This window comes from Carassius auratus, chromosome 43, assembly GCF_003368295.1.
Source record: "Carassius auratus strain Wakin chromosome 43, ASM336829v1, whole genome shotgun sequence".
NCBI classification, from domain to species: domain Eukaryota; kingdom Metazoa; phylum Chordata; class Actinopteri; order Cypriniformes; family Cyprinidae; genus Carassius; species Carassius auratus.
This window is the reverse complement of record NC_039285.1, coordinates 22,165,738-22,186,061: the sequence shown is the minus strand read 5'-3', so window position 1 is coordinate 22,186,061 and position 20,324 is coordinate 22,165,738. Positions and strand designations below refer to the sequence as shown.

General features: G+C 37.3%; 1 protein-coding gene across 4 annotated transcripts in view; it reads right to left on the bottom strand.

The window, feature by feature from the left end:
• Nucleotides 1-3,169: 3,169 nt before the first annotated feature.
• The window catches only part of mob2b (MOB kinase activator 2b), a 35,279-nt gene continuing 18,124 nt past the window's right edge, over nucleotides 3,170-20,324 (bottom strand). Inside the window, exons 1-5 of one of the 4 annotated variants that reach the window (XM_026231411.1) lie at nucleotides 19,690-19,961; nucleotides 8,685-8,845; nucleotides 7,423-7,516; nucleotides 5,109-5,233; nucleotides 3,170-4,320 (exon numbers count right to left, since the gene is read on the bottom strand). In XM_026231411.1, the coding sequence (XP_026087196.1) occupies nucleotides 4,049-4,320; nucleotides 5,109-5,233; nucleotides 7,423-7,516; nucleotides 8,685-8,845; nucleotides 19,690-19,772 (735 nt within the window). In that variant the 5' untranslated portion in view covers nucleotides 19,773-19,961 and the 3' untranslated portion in view covers nucleotides 3,170-4,048. Of the gene's footprint in view, nucleotides 4,321-5,108; nucleotides 5,234-7,422; nucleotides 7,517-8,684; nucleotides 8,846-9,017; nucleotides 9,038-16,167; nucleotides 16,485-19,689; nucleotides 19,962-20,324 lie in introns of those variants that run through there. The other 3 variants (XM_026231409.1, XM_026231410.1, XM_026231412.1) reach the window with 3 other exon arrangements.

Genomic DNA, 20,324 nt, shown 5'->3' with positions numbered 1-20,324 from the left:
ATACGGTCCACAAGAAGCAGGCAGAAGATCCACAAAGAGCGTCCATGTAATCTTGATTCCAGCCGGTGAGTGAATGAGTGAGGTGAGTATTTAAAGGTGTGGTGATTGCTGGTGCAGGTGCAGGTAATCAGTATTCAGGTGACGGTTCACGTGAGCGGTGCATGGGAGATTGAGTGGATGGTGACTGGCAATGGTGACTGGGGCTAAGGGAACGAGCTGAGGGTGTGACAGCACGCGTACAGGAGTGATTGACAGTTCGCGGCACTGTGTACAAAAAATACTCCGCTACACAATTATTTCGTTATTTCGTTTAAGCTTATTAACGTTAGCGTTACAGAAAGGTCTGATTTACGCACTGTTACAGTCATTGTTTTTTTTTTTTTTTTTTTTTAAACAATGACATTTGAGTTCATGATTTTAATGTTGCTGTTTCTTGTGGCAGACTAAATGAAGAGTAATGTTTCTTGTGGCAGACTGAAGAGTAATCCGGCAGAGTTTTATACTGAAACTTTCCGTCTAAAAGTCCTTCCTTGGTCTTATCCATATTTCTTTGCACGTTGAACACACATAGGCCACAACTGGAAATAAAAAAAACTGCAACCGCGTTAATTGCGTTATTTTTTTTTAACGCGTTAAATATTTCAAATTAATCGAATGCGTTAACGCGCTAATTTTGACAGCACTAATATATATATATATATATATATATATATATATATATATATATATATATATATATATATATATATATATATATACACACGCAGGAGATTTTTTTTTTTTTTTTTTTTTTATTCTAATGGTTATGACTTGCAGCTTAGGAAAATTCAGTATCTCATGTTGTGGCCTAGTGGTTACAGAGTTTGACTCCTAACATTAAGCAAGGCACTGAACCCCCAGCTGCTTCCCGGGCGCCGCAGCATAAATGATGCCCACTGCTCCGGGTGTGTGTTCACAGTGTGTGTGTTCACTGCTCTGTGTGTGTGCAATTTGGATGAATTAAATGCAGAGCACAAATTCTGAGTATGAGTCACTATACTTGGTTGTATGTCACTTCACTTTCAAAATGTGAATATTCCATTTTGAGCTTGCTTAGTTTGATTAATTTTGAGTGTAAATACTGGGTACCTCTTAAGCTAGTTTAGAACATGCAACCACAATAATGGGAAATACTTCTGACTTGAAAGTTGTCCAGAAGACAATCATCAACACCCTCCACAAGGAGGGTAAAACACAGAAGGTCATTGCTGAAAGAGCTGGCCGTTCACAGAGTGCTGTATCAAAATATATTCATCGAAAGTTGACTGGAAGGAACCTTCCTGATAATGTTCTGGGATCTCTTTCACCAAGCATTCAATCTCATATTTAGTGACAGCAGTTGCATCTGATCAAATGTGCATTCTTTTTCTTTAGCTTGGGTTAAATGAATTAATTGTACTTTGTTGGAAGAGCAGCTATGCTAATGATGTCTCTATTTGTTTATCTATTTTGTTTCTGGTGGGATCTTCATCCCATGGGAACTAGGATTTACACAAGCTCCAGAACACCTGAGATGATGCTGACCCTCAGAGGACCCCAGATGATGCTGACCCTGAATCAACAACAGAACTAACAAATATTGATACTTACTCTGCAATCACATTATAAGTGCTGTTAATGGTGTTCAATGTCTGGTTGACTACGTCTTGTATACATTTTTCTGAAAATTCCTGTCATATGCACATAAACGGACAGTGACCACCTTTAAGCTACTACTAAATACTGTAGACTTAATTTTCTGTAAAGTTGCATTGCAATGATTTGTATCGTAAAAAGTGCAATACAAATAAACTTGAATTGAATTGCACTTGGATGAACCTCACAGAGAATCTATGGGGTATTGTGAAGAGGAAGATAAGAAACATCTCACAAACAATACAGACGAGCTGAAGACCGCTTTTAAAGCAGCATGGGCTTCAGTAATGCCTCAGCCCTTCATGCCAAGCCTTACATAATTATACCTGCTTTGGAGATCTTGAACATTTCAGTTTTCTGTTTGCCTGATGGATGAAGCTGTCCTTCAGAAGAAGCTGTGTGATGGGTGAGTGGGATCACCTGAGATGTAGAGGGCTTTGAGAGTGAGACGGGTTCAATAAATGTGCTGGAGGAAGGGGAGAGGGACACCAATGATCTTCTCAGCTGCTCTCACTATGCGTTCCAGAGTCTTTCGGCAGGACGCGTCGCGTTGCATTGTCATAAAAATTTATAGAGCCTTGAGCAATTAGAATTAAAAGCATCCAAACTGAATGAAGGGTCCTCAATATTTTGCCCCTTACAAGACATAATATCAGAAAGGGAGAAAAACAAGATAATCTGCAGCAATTAATCCCATGTGTTAGCACTTTATCTTTCCATTCTTCCGTTTGTGTGACTGACTGAAGTTAGTAAACAGCTGCTGTCACCCCCCAACAGTACACAAACAGACACAGAGGTAGAGCCAAGGAAAGATTGGGCTCTCATCTCCTCCTTTTGACAGATTTATTCCCCTTCAAATTTAGGTCTACTGTAGGTGGGATATTACGAAAGCAAAAAGCAGAAAACAATCCCAATAACATTGGTTTATTAACACCGTTTTCCCCAAGTCATGTGCACACCACTGACTATAGTTGCTGCTTGGACTTTTGACAAAGTATACCAAAAACTATAGATCTCCTGTAAGATTTGTTTTGCTTGGAGGATTCTAGACAACTTCATGATTATGTAGATCTATACATGTATCGACAAAAAATACTTATTAGTAACATGAAATTGAGAAATTTTTCTCCTTGAAATCCTTTAGTTGGTTGTTTGCTTGCATGTAGTAATGTAGTATTTCTACTAGAGATTCTGCTGTAAAACTTGAAATATATATATAACAAATGCATACACTATCGATAAACAACTTTACAGCTTATAGCAGTTCTGTCTTTAAATATTTACAAATTATTGTTCAAAATCACTTCTGTGTAAAAAAAAAACAAAAACAAAAAAACAACAACAATGGGATTTTTACTTCTGAAACCCGATTGGCTGACATGTATATTGTGGGCGGGGTTTTAAGAGCATGTGTGTAAAGGTTATCATAACAAAGATCACTTACCACATAAAACTGCATGATTTCATAGAATTAAAAAAAGACTGCATACAATTATTTGTGATTTTTAAATATTTTATTAGGTTATAATTTGCAGAGCTTAAAATATTAAATCGCTTTTAACTTAAAGTATTACTAAAATACATAAAACAAAAGCCAGAACTGAGGAGCCCTGAAAAAACTTCAACTAAAACCAAAAAACGAAAAGAAACAAGAAAACCGAGAAATAAATTAAATTAAAGGAAAAGGTCCGATCTTCTCGTCTCAGCACAAACTCTCTGAACAGTGATGAAGGGAGAACTAAAACATCTCTCGCTCTCTCAGTCGCTCCAACATAATAATCTTTGCAATCCATACATAGACACTAAGTGTACATTCTTTTCCTTTCACAAATCGTCTTTTCAGAGTGAGGCCAGACATGATTACAAGCCCAGACGCTTCGGATTCAACAGCAGACAAATGCGAATGTCTTTGTCACTCGAGGTCCCGGCCGCCCGGTTCTCCTCGGCTCTCCTCTACAGTGGTCAACACAAGTCTGATGGGATTGATATATGATGAGTAAAGTGACACCGAGAGGCTTATTGGTGAGCAGGTAGCATTGACAGCTCTCTCAGTTCCTGAGTGCAAAAGCCTTGAACACACACACACACACACACCCCTTTTACCCTATAAAAATGGAAAAGAAACCTGTATACCGTAGACGAGGACCAGGCCGACACCCTTATCAAACCAAGAGAGGGGAAAGTGCTGCTCAAACGGGGCCAAAGACGAGGGAAGACGCGAAGGAGAGCGGAAACACAGTCAGGGTGTTCTTGGTTAAAGGGCTAGACGGCTGCGTCTGAGGTCACTCGGCGCTCTGAACTGGGTCCTAAAGAGAGCAATGTTCAGGGAGGGTGAGTCCCAGCAGTTCTTCTGAACCCCGGCTGGGCGCCGGACTCATCTCTCCGTCACGTGGTTCTGTGGCTGAGGGGGCAGCGGCGTGCACAGGGCCTCCGTCAGGTCCTCCATTATCGACGTCTCCTTGGGGTCCATCAGATTGAATTCCCTTATAAATACCACGAAGTGTGTGTAGAGTGTGTTTAGGTGTCCGTGCAGGTCCATGGCCACCGTCTCCTTGTAGTGGGACCAGTAGATGTGGGCCAGAACGTGGAAGAGATACCTGCAGATTTTCTTCACCAGCGAGTCGAAGGTGTTGGGGAACTCTTTACCTGCAGAGAACCAGACAAACTCCATCAGCGCCACACGGTTAGACCAAATAAATGATGTATGCACTACTGTTCATGTATGTTTTTGTCTCTTCTGCTCATCGAGGCTGCATGTATGTGATCAGTAAAAATGGTAAAATATTACTGTAATCTAAAATATCAGTTTTCTGTGTGAATCTGTGTTAAAGTGTAATTTATTTTTGTGATGTGCAGCTGTATTTTCAGCATCATTCCTCCAGTCTTCAGTGTCACTTTTTTTTACTGATTTGCTGCTCAAGAAACTTTTATGATTATTATTAATGCTGAAAACATTGTTTGTTTTTGTGGAAAGTGTGATACATTTTATTTTTCTTCTGATAAATAGAAAGGTCAAAAGTGCATCATTTATTAAAAATAGAAATCTTTTGTAACATTTTGTAAATGTTTTAGCAGTATTTTTCATTAGCTTCAATGTTATTTAGCATCAACATTTACAAGAATAAATAATAAACTGGCACTGTTGTTTAACAGGTCTGAGGTAAAAAAAAAAAAAACAAAAAAAAAAAAAACAATAATAATAATTACCGACCCTGTGTTTTTATTAACTGTAAATACTGTAACAGAAAATGATTAACTGTTGTAGCTTGGGACATCGTCCACATCTGTTTCTGTGTGTTTTAGTTTTCTACTAAAATTGACAATTTGCTTTCAAATAAACAAGCTGGAAAGGAAATATGATGTTCTTTAATATCACACATACACATTAATATGTAATTAAACACTTCCCTCACCAGGTGGCGCTACAGACTCACCGTATTTGGTGGGAAAGATGTCTTCATCCGTCACCAGCTTCTGAACTGAACTCATGACGAAATCCACGTACTGCGGCGCTGTGCACTTCGTCTTCTTCCCTTTCTCATCATACCAGTAGTACGTCCTGCCAAACACACAAACGGAGATGATGTTCCTTCGGCTGTATCCATCTACACCCTCGTACAAGAGCAGCACCATCATCTTTCCCAAAACTTCCTCCACAGCACAAGAACACGGATCTCTCCACCAATCTGCTCTTTAAACTTCTGACAGTGAATCTTCCCATAAACATGAGCAGTATATTTATGATGTTATCCAATAAATGCTTAATTTAACCCCCTGGAGTCTAAGGGTATTTTTGGGGCCTGGAGAAGTTTTGCCATGCACTAACATTTGTGCTTTTTTTCAGTTTCTTATACACATCTAAATGGGTTAAGTCTAATCTGTACATGATTGTGTTTTTGAGAATTTTTTTTTATTTTTTATTTTTTAATTATGCGTGGTTAGTGAAAAACTAAAAATATTAAATCACTTGAATAAGGCCATAAAACACATACAGAACATTGGTTCCCGGGATTTTTGAGAACTGGAGCTTGTAGCATAGATTTTTTCTTTCTAAATTATGTGAAAATCATCTTGTTTACTCACTCACAGAAAACAATATATTTATTTAAATTCCCAAGACACTTATTGTTTCTAAAAGTCATATACGATTAGGCGTCAACTATCATGAATATCATTGTGATTTACACCTGAGAAGACAAAGAATCGCATAATCAGCTGCATAATGAGCTGCATAATGAGCTGCATAATGAGATGCATAATGAGATGCATAATGAGCCTTTCAGTCAGCTGTGTCACTGGGAGGGAGGAGTTACAAGAAAGAATGTGAGAACAAAATCAATCTATATAATTTTATGTTTGTAGTTTATTTAGAATATATTTAATTATCCCACAACATAATTTAATATCCACTTGGGGGAGCAGTTAAACAGTTTATTAGGAACAATCAAAGCTGACTTTCAAACTTATTTTTTTGCATCATTACTCCAGTCACACAATCCTTCAGAATTCATTTTAACAATCTGATTTTCTACAAAAAAATATTAATTGTTATTATTATTTTTATTAGTATTATTATTATTAATGTTGAAAGGAGCTGATAATATTTTTTCAGGGTTTTTTTTTTTGGGGGGGGGGGGGGGGGGGGGGTAAATTGAAAGAACATCATTGTTTGTTACATTTGTTACAGTTACATTTATTTGTTACATTTATATTATTTACATCAAGCTTTTGAATGGTATAGTATTGTATATTGTTACTGAAACTTAGTAATATTTCACTTGATTATACATTTAGTAAGGAATTATAGTTTGTAAAAAGTCTAACAAGTAAAATGTTTACATGTTATGTAAAAACTAGAACAAGTATATAAATAAATTAAAATATACTTATGTTTATGATCTCTGCTGAATAAAGCGCTTCATCCTTTTTTTCTGAGGAAATCCATTTCTCAAATCCTCAACCACATCACATCTTTTTGGGGTGATTTATGTCTTATTCCTCTCATCGTGAAGCAAAGAGTAAAATAAAAGAACTTGAAGAACAGTCTGGCTGCGTTGTCTTCTGTTGTGTGGCATATTCAAGCCGCACGCTTCAGTGAAACATTAGAATCTGAATATTATTATAATTCATTAGAATCTCATTAGAATCTGAGCCTTCAGCGCCGGGCGTGGTCACATTAGAAGATAATGAAGGGAGACGTGAAAAACAGACATCGCGTTGTTTTCATATGGATTTCTTTATTACAGAATATTTGTTTTCGGTGCCACTTATTTAGTATAAAAATAAACATGTTAGGCTTTCTATAGATATATCTCTTATGTCTCTTCATTGAGTATTAACAGAGTTACAGTTCATTTTAATGACGTGTTTGTAAATGACGATCAGCGCAGACAATGGCTGCAGACAGCACACCTTGTTTGTTATCTTTATTTTATAAAAGCACAAAGTTTTGTTATTATGTCTTTATACAAAAAAAAAAAAAGTAGACCCTTTACAGATTCGATTGATGTATTGCTCTTATCTGTACGATCAAAACTGAAAGTGTAATTGAAGTTCTTTTCGGGGTTATCAGGAGAAAATGCCTCATAACGTGTATACGTGTTAATCGACTCCAGAGGTTTAAAGGTTGACTAAGTTTCAGACACACTCCACCACTGGAGAAGGCATCAAACTGAAGGTGCTCTTCCTCTACCATCACACCCCGGGTCGGACCCCTGGGCGTCTGCAGGGTGTTTCACAGATACTCACGTGCTGCAGGCGGTCATGGCCGGACACGTGTCTCCGGTGCAGAACTCAGAGATCGTGCTGTACTGCAGGTTGATGAGGTTGAAGAACGTCGTGGCTGGAGAATCACACAAACCATTCAAAGATTAAGGAACGATAAAAAACAATGCATATAAATAACATAATGCAATGTGTACCAAGTCATTATATGAATCAGACGGCTTTGAGAAGCTTATTAAAATATGACTGGGTGACTTCTACTAGGTGTAATACATTTTCTAATCATCTAAACAAAATCTTTGCATTTTTTTTATACATTTTTAGAAATGTATGCAAATATGCATTTGCATTTTTCTTTTAAATAAAATTACATACTGTACATGATTAAAAAAAGTATAATTGTAATTACATATTTGGCTATATGTCAACTCTAAATATGGAGAAATATAAAACATAGAATCACATATTAATCAAGACGACAAAGTTACATTTATAATGTGACAAAAAATATATATTTCAAATAAATGCTGTTTCTTTGAACTCTTTTTTTCAACCGTGAATCCAGAAAAACAAAACGTGTCAATATCCACAAACAAATGGATGTGTTCAACATTGATAATAATCAGAAATGTTTCTTGAGCAGTAAATCATCATATTATTCTGATTTCTGAAGATCATGTGACACTGAAGACTGGAGGAATGATGCTGAAAATACAGCGGAGCATCACAGAAATACATTACACTTTAACACAGATTCACACAGAAAACTGATGCTTTACATTGCAATATTATTTTACTATATTACAGCAGCTTTGGTAATATATTAGATATGCATTTTATTTATATTCTATGAAATGTAGGAAACAATCAGCTCAACACACAGCGTCTGAGAGGACTGTGAGCGGATCCAGAGACAAGGCTTCAATTAACCACAAACGGCAGAGATTTGCTTTAAGAAGTGCTTGTGCACTTTGAAAGTGCACTAAAATTTCCTAAACGGAGCCATATTTTATGCTCTTTTTTGCAGTTGCATGTTTTCTTTCCAGATCAGATGGAGGGAAATGCTAACAATGGTGTGATCGGTGGCTCAGGAATGTTATTCTGAGCTGGTTTTGTCATGCGGTTATATAACGCAGAGCTGAAATCATACATTCCCTCCGATGAAAAGAAAACACACCTAGTAACTAGACACAACCCCACAACCAAACATACCACAAGATGAAAAAAATATGCCTTGAACTGGGACCATTCTTTTTCTCTGCTGAAGGAAACGAGGAGAGACCTACTGTTGCTCGCGAGCCACTCGTTCAGGTCGATCTCTCTCGGCAAAACCACCAGCTCCTTGAGCTCGAAGTCCACCACTCGCACTTTGGTGTATTCTGCCTCCAGGTAAAGCTTCTTCTCTTCGGCGGACGGCTTCTTTCCATTGGGCTTCCCTTTGCCCTTCCTGTACGGGACGAAACGAGGACAAACAGAGGTTACTCAAACTCTGCCAGCGGTGTGAACAATGTCTGAATCTCTATAGAGCACCACATATTTAACACACACATACAGACACACATGTTATTTCCGAGGAGGCCTAGTAAATGTTTCTGGGTTATATAAGCAGATACAGACACCTCATGCATTGCAGCAAACTACACAACGATCTGTGCACATGTTTTCCACTGCAGGTTTGCTCAGTTAACCTTGCCCTGTAATCAGCACAGCAGACCACAGACATCCAGGCTTCTCCTTCCACATCTATTTTAAGCGCAGGAGGCTTGTATTACCATCAGAGCCAGTGGCCCTCACACCACACCCGGATTAATACAGTAATGACAGCACACTACAACACAAGAGCTGCTTTCATGGAAAACAAGAGCTCTGAGAGCACCTTTACAGCACAGACTCTGACAGGAGATGATGCTTTCAGACAAAACCACCGACAAACTTTTACTGTGTCCAAGATGACGGAGCAGGTCGAGAAAAATGTGCTGAAGGACCCACAGTTACTTTAATCTGTGGGGAGTAGACACCGTTTAGTGTACTAATATATATCTTAGGAAAACATTCTCCTATTACGGTTTTTATTTCTGAAAACAAACATTTTGGAAGCACTTTGCCAAAAAACGAAATGGAAAATGCTTTTTATTATTTATTTCGTTAAATAATATAGAATAATTTTTTAAGACATTTTCTTTTAGCTCAATCATTTTAATGATACTGAATTTACATATATAAATAAATAAATATATAAATGAATGCAAGCCAATAATAATAATAAAAGTAAAAAATATATAATTTTCCAGTAAAAAAAAACAAAAAAAAAAAACAAATATATAAATTAATGCAAGCCAATAACAATAAAAGTAATATATATATATATATATATATATATATATATATATATATATATATATATATATAATTTTCCAGTAAAAAAAAAAAAACAATTACTAAACTAGTAAACTTTTACTAATACGTTTACCACAAAAAAAGAAAGAAAGAAAGAAAGACAGAAAGAAAGAAAGAAAGAAAAGTGAATACTAGATTACCAGTCAATCGATATTAAGTGATCGCTGATGATATTCTCTAAGAATTATTGATCATATTTGTTAGATGACATTTACATTTAGAAACATGCACTTCACGAGTTCACCCTTACATCTAATCTGAAAGTGAACAGTAGGAATATTTTGGCGTGCTGTCCTGGGGGAGGGCTCCAGGACCGGAGCATAGCCGAACCCAAAGAACTCCCCCATCCCTGATTTGGGATGAAATAGATTAGAAGTGAGGAGTTGGGGTGGAAGAGGGAAAAAGGTAGGAAGGCTGGATATATATACGCTTGTTGTGCTAGTTAAGATGGTTAGCTAAACGAGATGCACATGTGCCAGATTAGATGATTATCTGATCGTGCTCCTCCCGAACTTTGTTAATTAAACCCCATATATCAGCAGGATAATAAAACATAGATGAAGGAGCAGAACATTAAAAAATTGACCTATTAATTGGAGATGAACTAAAGATTTCTCATATAAGCATGTGAAGCCAGACACAGTAAAGCGGTCTCATATCTTAGTAACAGCAGTGTGATATAAAGCCGTGTCTGTGTCTGTGTCCGTCTGAAAGCCTGCTCTTTAGACAGCTGCTCCCATGATGTCTGACTCTGGGGCCCGGGGCCAGCTCAGGCTCTACACACAGAGACACACAGAGACCCGTCTTGTTGCTTTAGTGCTGAAGAAGCTGGACCCGAAACCTCAGCCAGAGGCCAGCGCTGCTAAACACACACACACACACACACACACAATCTCTCTATCTCACACACACACATGCACGTATGCACGCGCACACACACACACACACACACACACGTACGTGCACGCACGCACGCACACACACGCACACACACACACACACACACACACACACACACACACATAAACACATATGCACACACACACACACACACGTTTGTTTTTGTGTAAAGTGTGTTCATCCCATAGGTGTAATGGTTTTTATTCTGTACAAACTGTATATTCTATGGCCCTTCATCAACCCTACACCTAACCCTAACCCTCACAGGAAACTTTGTGCATTTTTACTTTTTCAAAAAAACTCATTCTGTATGATTTATAAGCGTTTTGAAAAAAGTCACCCTCTCCTTGTAATACCTGTGTCATACCCATGTCATTACACACACACACACACACTTCAGTCAGTCAGAGCCAACGGAGAAGCTCTGGGCCGGTTTTTGGCTGATTTCACTCTCTGGAGTAATTTTATATGCACAATCAAACTACATTTATATTCAAAGTAAAAGAAAAGCGCGTATCATTTATAGTTCGACTGGTATCCATGAATTCACAAAGTCTTGGATTCTTTTGTTCCCTTTTCAGTCCATTCAGACAAACTGATTCAGTTCCTGATTCCTGGAAAAGCAAGGCACTGAAGCCAGGAAGTGTCCTCTGGAAACAGTTATTGTGAGTGTGTTTAATAGAGCGTTACGTCTTGAACTGTGCATAGATGAGCAACAAGACTTTGTGAGGATAGACCTCACGTCCAGAGTGAAGCAGAGGCTAATACATCTTCCAAATCCTTTATTTCTAGGGTGCACAAACTTTTTTTTTTTTTTTAAAAGTCAAACCCCTTAAACACCCAGAGATTTTATTTTTATTATTAACATTTCAATAATAAACAAACAGTCTAATTTTTATTTTAAAGTTATTTATGCATATGGCCATAAATACCAACTAAACCAACTAAAACATCATTCAGGGTTTTTATTTTTATTTTAATGATTCAAATGAAGAGAATATATATTTATGCTGTCTATAAAAAAATATATATATATATATATATATATATATATATATATATATATATATATATATATATATATATATATATATATATATAACAAATAAATTTATCTTCCACTAAAAGTTACCAATTTTTTATATATTAATTCTGCACATTCAAATGCCCAAACCCTTGAGCTTGTAACGTTTTACAAATCCTCAGGCTTTTATTTTGTGGAATGTTGGTAAAATTCCATCCAGAGAAATATTGGAAATTATGCAAATGTGTAAATAAAGCAAACCAAGCAAACACGGTTTCCAAACCGCACATTAAACTGCATTAGGCATGTGACAGTATTAAACTTGACTGGATAACTGATACTTGCACTGTGCTTTATTGCAATTTTGATAAACTGTGCATTCGATTTTTACTAATTATGTGCAATTTGTGAAAGCCTGCATTATTCAGCAGGCTGATTTCACACTAGATGGCCAGTTTAAAATCAAAGTGTGGTTCAGTGTTTTTTTTTTTTGTTTTTTTTTTGTTTTTTTTATGATAAATTGTCTTTGGAGATCAGCTGCCATTGATGCAATGTTCTATGAAATCCAGAAACAAAGGAGGATTGGAACTCTTGAACAACTGGAAGTCCAAAGGCCCACGAGAGACCAGCCGTCCCCAGCGCAGCTGCTCGACAATGAATGCAGCTTCAATCTAGAATCACACATTCACTTCATATTCTGTCTGAAATATAAATCCCAAATATTTATAAATCTCAATATCTCAGATAAATGAACAGGCACAGAAGAAGAAACACTGTTAGTTTCTTTTTCTGTTTTCTTCTCAGAATTCCACAAAATTAAACCATTTTATACACTGTATTAAAAAGTGAAACTGCTCCAAATGTTAACAAACTTTTCAAGCTACAGAATAATACACTTACAGTATATTTGGCTTACAGTTGCCTTGCCATATCCTGCATTCATATACTGTACAGATCAAAGGTCGCTTGTATTCTTTTGGGTTTATAATGAGAGCTTCTTCAGTGCTGCACATCCATCTGTTATCATCTGTTCCTGTTCCTCACCAGACATCTGCTGGCCTTTAACTTGCGGTGGTGAAAATCACGATCTATTTACACAAACTGCTTCTGATCACGGTGGACTTGCTACAATCACACAGACACACACAATACATGTACATAGTCCAATCATATGTCCAAAGGCTGACTGTCTCACAGCCATCAGGCCAAGTATAAAACACATGTAGTGACAATAGTCCATTATGAGCTGCCTGCGTTTGACTCCATTTACGGTTAATGAAAGAGGAGGAGGACGTCAGCCTCTGGCACGCTGTCTTTTCCTCAGAACAGGCTCTATGCCATGCCTGTGGTTTTCAGGAAAGTCAAATGATGCAATAGACGTTTCTGCTTAATCGCTGCTCCCAACTTCCTTCCCGGGATCACAATCTAACAATGAACTTGAAGGCTTTTCTGGTGGTCTTTGTGCGATCAGAGACTGGTGTCAATCTCAAACAAACACGATTAGGAAACGCTTTCTTTTATTCTCAGGTCCTGTTCTTTGGGAAATACTCAGAAGCTACAAACCGAGTCCAATATGGGCGAAACATGGGGAAAAACAGACTCACTGATGCATTGTCCTTCTTCCAAAGTCAAGATGGAGATAAAATACAATCTGTGCTTTAATAATGCATTGTGCAAAGTCCAAAAAACAAGCTATTTAAGTCAAAAGTAGTAGTGTGTAATGAATAAACAGCAAAGGCATAGTGTCACATCTTGGTGCATATCTAAACCAACGTCTTTAAACTATTTAAACTATTCAAAAACACGAGGATCCTACGTACGAACTCGCCTCCAGGTTCAGAAAAATGCCAAACATGTCAATAATAACCTGACTGAAGGGGTAAAAAAACATGCCTCAGATTCCAAAAGAATAAACACATATTTTAGGCCAAGAAGAAGAAAGCCGTGTGGTTGAATCTGCTAACTAACCCAGCTCATTCTTTCGTTCTGCTCCAAGAATTAAAAGGCAGAGTCACTTAGCAAAGCTCTTCAAACTAGGGAGTCTCCACATATTTCCTCAGACGTTGATCCCACCTGAAACACATTAGCAAATCTGCGAGATCAAGTTCAGCCACGGCCGATATGTACCGAGCTGACGAAACCGATTTTGACTCCAGACTCCAGTCTGGCTGACTCAAGCCACCACCGATGCTCCAGGGCCCTACAAGTGCCATTTAAAAGACCATTATAGAAACATCAAATTGAAAAGCCACAGTCTGTGGGAACGCAGAGCCAGTAAGAACATCAAGACTGGTTTTTAAGAGACTAAAATTAGACGAACGTCAGCTTGAGGCTTATGTTATAGTATACAGCTATAAAAGAACAGCAGTCTATTTCACCTGAAGAACTGAGCATTAAATCACTCGCTTCCACAAATCAAGACATTTAAAGCTCATGCAAAGTGTGGCATTCACGGTACGGCGTAATACTATAAAGATGCATATCTATAGTGCTAAAATACACTTTCTAATTAGATGCAACTTACTGAAAGATGCACTGCAAACATCACACTTATTCAGTTCTTCGCTTTTATCAAGTATGCAATAATAACAATATAACGCTTCTCAAAGATAAATGTATGCTGTCAAATGAAAACATAAGCAGAGAGGTAAGTAAGGGCCATGATAATCTCTGATATCCTCTTGACAGAATTATCGGTTTTGCCGATTAATCGGCACCGATTGAATTATCGGAAAAATCCAAATCCATAGTAATAACAAGTTTTCATATCATGACTATGTAATTAATTTGATGACTAGATGTTGACTTAGTAGGGAAGGATCAGTAGTTTGGTTTAGTGCTTAGGGAACATTAGAAACACCTCAAGCAGTTAAAACAACATCCAACCCAAATGCTTGATGTCACAATTGTGACCATCTATTTGGGTTAGTTTATATCTAGCTAGTCACAATAATGCATTCGTTAGCCAGCGAAGTTGTAGATTTAAAGCTGTGGAAACACATTGATATGTGTGCCATTCACATGGTTTTACATTAAATTACATTGTTATTGTACATAAAGACATAACTTCTCTGACCTCTAGCATCAACAAGGCATTTTCGCCCACAGGACTGACACATACTGGATGTTTTTCCCTTTTCACACCATTCTTTGTAAACCCTAGAAATGGTTGTGTGTGAAAATCCCAGTTATTTAGCAGATTGTGAAATACTCAGACCGGCCCGTCTGGCACCAACAACCATGCCACACTCAAAATTGCTTAAATCACCTTACTTTCCCATTCTGACATTCAGTTTGGAGTTCAGGAGATTGTCTTCACCAGGACCACACCCCTAAATGCATTGAAGCAACTGCCATGTGATTGGTTGATTAGATAATTGCATTAATGAGAAATTAAACAGGTGTTCCTAATAGTCCTTTAGGTGAGTGTATGTATGTATGTTTATATATATATATATATATATATATATTAGGGATGCAAGATATTGGATTTTGGCCGATATTCGATATGCCGATATTTTCAAAATAATTTTGGCCGATGCCGATACCGATATATATAAACATTTTCGCCTGATATATTTAAACTTTAATTTTACTGAAGAGAAATCCATGTATCTCTTCTGTACAGATTCTACCATAAATTATTTTACAAATGTAGACAGACATTCACACCTGAAAAACAGGTCAATTATTTCACTTGGAGAAAATCGGTTTGGCTCATCGGCAGAAATATTCATATCGGCCGATACCGATGATGGTCATTTTAAGCTTTTATCGGCCGATACCGATGTTGTGTCGATATTATCGTGCATCCCTAATATATATAAGGTTAAACTGAGCTTTTATTTTGTGGGTTTGTGATGAAGATCTGTGAGTCTCAGTGTGTGTTGACGGTAGTTTTGTGTGAAGTGACTCTCAGAGCAGCTCTGGAGATGAACTTTATGTCTCATATATATCTCATACATTGCACTCGTTCACACAGAGACACACAGAACATGCAGATTATTAGAGACACACACTGACAGCTGCTGTCACATTTATTTCAGCTGTAAATAGAATAAAAACATATTAGCTACACATTTAACAACACTGTATCTGACAACAACAGGTCAACAAAGTGGTACTAAACTATCATATCAAAATAACTATTTCCGTGCGATCTAAAAATCATTTATGGGTTATTTATATATAAACTGCATATATGCTGCCTAAAAATACCGGTGCGCCTTTAGGTCCACAGACACCGAGATAAGCAAGCAACCCAATCTAATAATAACTGATCTATATGAGACTCACTGGGAACGATAGTGTGTCATTACAGATGGAAGAAACCCAGCAAACATGTGAATCACAAACATGCCAAGTTAGTGTAAAGTTCTGTTCCGTCACGCGCACGCGCCGTGGAGCGCTCGAGCTCGAGCTCAGGAGAGAAGCGCAGAGACAGTTACCTCAGCACTTTGCCCACCGCCTGAAGGACCATTTTACAGCTTAATCCGTTTTTGGGGGACCTCTGCGTGAGCGCGCTGTCTCCGGTTATGGCGTGATCTCCGACCATGTTTCCAAACGCTGATGACGCACGCGCCTCTGAACGCGAGCATGGGTTATAATGAAGTGAATCCAGAGTTTTCAGGAGCATTGCATGCTATACATTTCGCTCTGCTGTGCTTCTCCTTCGGCCAAACTTCTGGCCAATCACAGCAGGGATGGGCGGGGCCAAGGCGTCAAGGCGAAATATTTGGAAAGTAAAAAAAAAAACCTCCACGCAGAAAACAATGAGTTCGATCAGTGTGCTACTGGGATAAGAGAATGCATATCCACACATGCATAATTCGGTTTCTCCACTATATTCATCACGAATATAAGTGTCTAACTTAAAGCTTTCTACTCACTGGAAACCTCATTTTTCAGCCATTCCATGACTTAACTATTTATCTAATTTAATGGATCATTTTAGCACACATGTGTATCAAAAACAAACAAACAATTAAATGAAAACTGTTTAAAAATAAAAATAGTAATATTTATAAATTAAGTTTAATTAAATAATCCAGAGGTGTGGTTCTAAAAAGTACAAATATTTCATATGTCATGCCATCTTTCAATAAATACAAGGCAAAGTTGTTATCATTAATTTACAAAAAAAAAAAAAAAAAAAAAAAAACACTTACATATAAATAACTGAAGATATATCAACTTATTTCAACTAGTTGCGAAGGAACAATATTTATTAATTTAGTTTAAGCTGAAATACTAAAATAACTTATAATAAATAAACTAAAACTAATAATTGCTAGAACTTCATAAAAACTATACAAACATAAAAAAATAACTAATAAAGTACAATTAAAGTGAAATTATTAATACAATTAATGTTTTATTAAAGTTATTTAATTTAATATTAACAAAAGCTAGTATACCAACTGCACTGATACAAGGTCAGAAAAATGCATTCATGCATAGTAATAAGAGAATGAGCAAAATGTTGTTTAAAATACTTTTATATTGAGTATAGAGCAGGACGATGTGTTAACTTCCAATGAAGCATTTCCTTAACAGGTTGCTTCACCGCATGTTTTGACGAAAGCGTGACGTACTGGATGCAATTCGTGTTATGACAATGTAATTTACAGTGGAACATCAGGCTGGATCGTTCCTGCAGAGCTCGAAGGCATGTTCAGACTCGACGCTGGAGAGCCAGAAGGGCCGCTCTAGCCCCAGGACTAGTATTTTAGTCCTCTAGCGGCATGCCAAGACAGACAAACACATGCTAGAGACTCACGGCCTCTCGGGCTCCGTGCATGCACTCTCTTAGCTTTTCTGCTTATATATCAAATAAAAATAAGCATGCACACACTGTACATCTACAGTATATACATATTAGTCACCATAGCATATATAAATGTCTGCTTATTTTTAGGCATCCGTGAAGCATATAAATGAAGGTCAGAATGCTAAAAGTGTTACTATACTGGCTGTTTCTTTCAATCCAAACACTTGCATCAGCCTTCAGTTATTCCTGCATAAGCCTTAAAAGGTCAGCCTGAAATAAATGCTGGAAAAAGCGAGTGGAAAAAGTGCTTTCTAAAATGAGGCACGGACGTCAGGTTGTAGGTGGGAGTGGTGAAATAATGAGGCCTGTGTGAGCAGGACACGAGAGGCTCACAGGCAGCGTTTGTCCGGGAGGGCAAAAAATAAAAAAAATATATAAACCGTGCAGAGATGCAGACGGAGGCAGAACAGAGGAGGCTTTCATTGCCTCTACAGGTGAGAAAAAAAGAAAGAGCCGCTTACGTAAGCAGTGACGCAAAGAAGCCGCAGCGTGCTGAATGTTTTCTTAGTAAACTCAATGCTTTAGGAGTTTAAGTTAGGCACAGCCATATCTTGGAAATATATATATAGCGACAGAAAGATCTTAACTTCTAAAGGTGTGGTCACATTAGCAATGCTTAGGTGAATTTTGTAGGTAATTAAGGTACATTAGTTTATTTAATAGTGTGTTGATGTATGAAACTCAAACCGTTAAACTCAAACTTAAAACCGTTCGAAAAAAATCTTCACTCATGAATGAGTCTCGACTGAAATGACTGTAATTTACCTGTGAAACCACTGACAAACAACAGTAAAAGTGCCCACACCTTAACTCTGCCGACCAATACAATCTCTCTAGGGAATCAAATACTGCCACGATAGATATACAACAATTATAAACACTAAAAAATGTAATATTTTATATAAACTTATTCACCAGCATGTCATTTCAGTTAAGTGTTAGATGATTCTTTATTTAGGTAAAAAAAAATATACATCGCATTATTATTTTTTTCCATCTCATAAAATATCGATATTTATAACGATATTACCATTAACAACACTCCACAGAGTAGAAATCATTTTTATAGTTACACGAATTTAGTATACAGAATTTTTAAAGTTTGTGCTTTCCATAAAATTTCTATTGAATTCAGCATTTTATTATTTATTATAAAAGGTATAATCAAGAAACGGTGTTCAATAAAATGAATACATTGTTAACAATCATTTAGCTGCTAAGCTAAATGCAAAGCTGCTGCAAAACAGAAAAAAAAAAAATGTTGGAAAATGACTTTTCTGTATGGCATTACTTTATTATTATTATTATTATTATTACTTTGAGAACACGCTAGTAATGTATATCTGTTAAACTGAGCTTTTATTTTGTGGGTTTGTGATGACGGTAGTTTTGTGTGAAGTGACTCTGAGAGCAGCTCTGGAGATGAAGTTTATGTCTCATATATTGCTGAAACACTTTGTGTTTCAGATGAAACGTTGAACTCGTTCACACAGAGACACACAGAACATGCAGATTATTAGAGAAATAAAAAATGATTATGTGCATTAACATTTTCCAGTTCCCCTTTCCAATTCTGAACCATATTTTTGTAAAGAAAACATGTATTTATCTCATTAATGAAGTATAAAATCTTGCGTATACACTGTATTCAGTCTTGCTGCTTCGTGATCAGTCACATGACACTGTGTCAACCAATGACGTCACACTTGGGGTAATGCATCATCAAACACTGAAGATTAAATATAGATGGTATAAATGAGGTTTGAAAGCTGTCGGTTCCTCAAACAAAGCTATTGTATTGAGTAATTTAATGCTGCTCTTCTGGAGCTCGACAGAAACGACCTGCTCTTGTGTTGTTGCAAGGAAATGAACTGCTTTGACAGTCTTTCAAACAACTTACTTTGTGTTTCAAAGAAGAAGAAACAAAATGCAACTTGAACAAATAGGTTGCGTGAATGAAAAGGTCATTCTTTTGGGTAAATGACTCCCTAACTATAAAGCAGAATCATGAAAATACATTCAAGAAGTGATGTCAGTCAGAAACAACATTTCTCAACTCATGGAGCTCTCCTTGCAAACATGCCAGAGCTCTGTATGTTGAATAGGATCAATGTCTGACTGGCTGAGAAGAAGCAAGTACCTGTTGAAGAGGGTCCACAGAAGACCTTGAGGGCTTTCGAGGCTCTCCAAATCAATCGGCGGATCTTCTTCGGTATTCTCCATTTCTCACAAGACGAATAAAGGCCCTAGTCACAAACGGACAAGCATCCACAGCGTCTGAGCGTACGTGTGAAGAGCTGAAGCTACGGCTGTGCTGTCTGGATAAGTTCCTCTCTTGTCTGCTGTGCTGCTGATAAGGAGGCCTAAACCGTGAAGATTAACACGCACTTCAACATGTTACCATTAATGGACAGCACTCTGGGGACAACAAGCAGCTCAAAAGTCATATTGAGAATCTGCACTTTGAACTTTAAAACTGGTGTCTGTGTCACAACTAAAGCAATTTCTGTGCATTATATAACGCTTGCAGAGTGCAGTGGGAATATTCAGGGTTAAAGTTTGTCTTTTGAGGGTTTGTACTTTCACTTCTTCCTGTTCGTTGAGATAAAGAGCAGCAGGAATGTGCCGAGGCATTGTTTGGGCTCCTCGGAGTCGCTTTCATGAACACGAACGGCTTTCCTGTGTTTATGTGCTTCCTCAATAAGAAACAGCCGAGCTTTTCTGTTTGTTGCGAAGCCGCGAGCAACTTCCTCACATTTTATTGTTAATGAATCT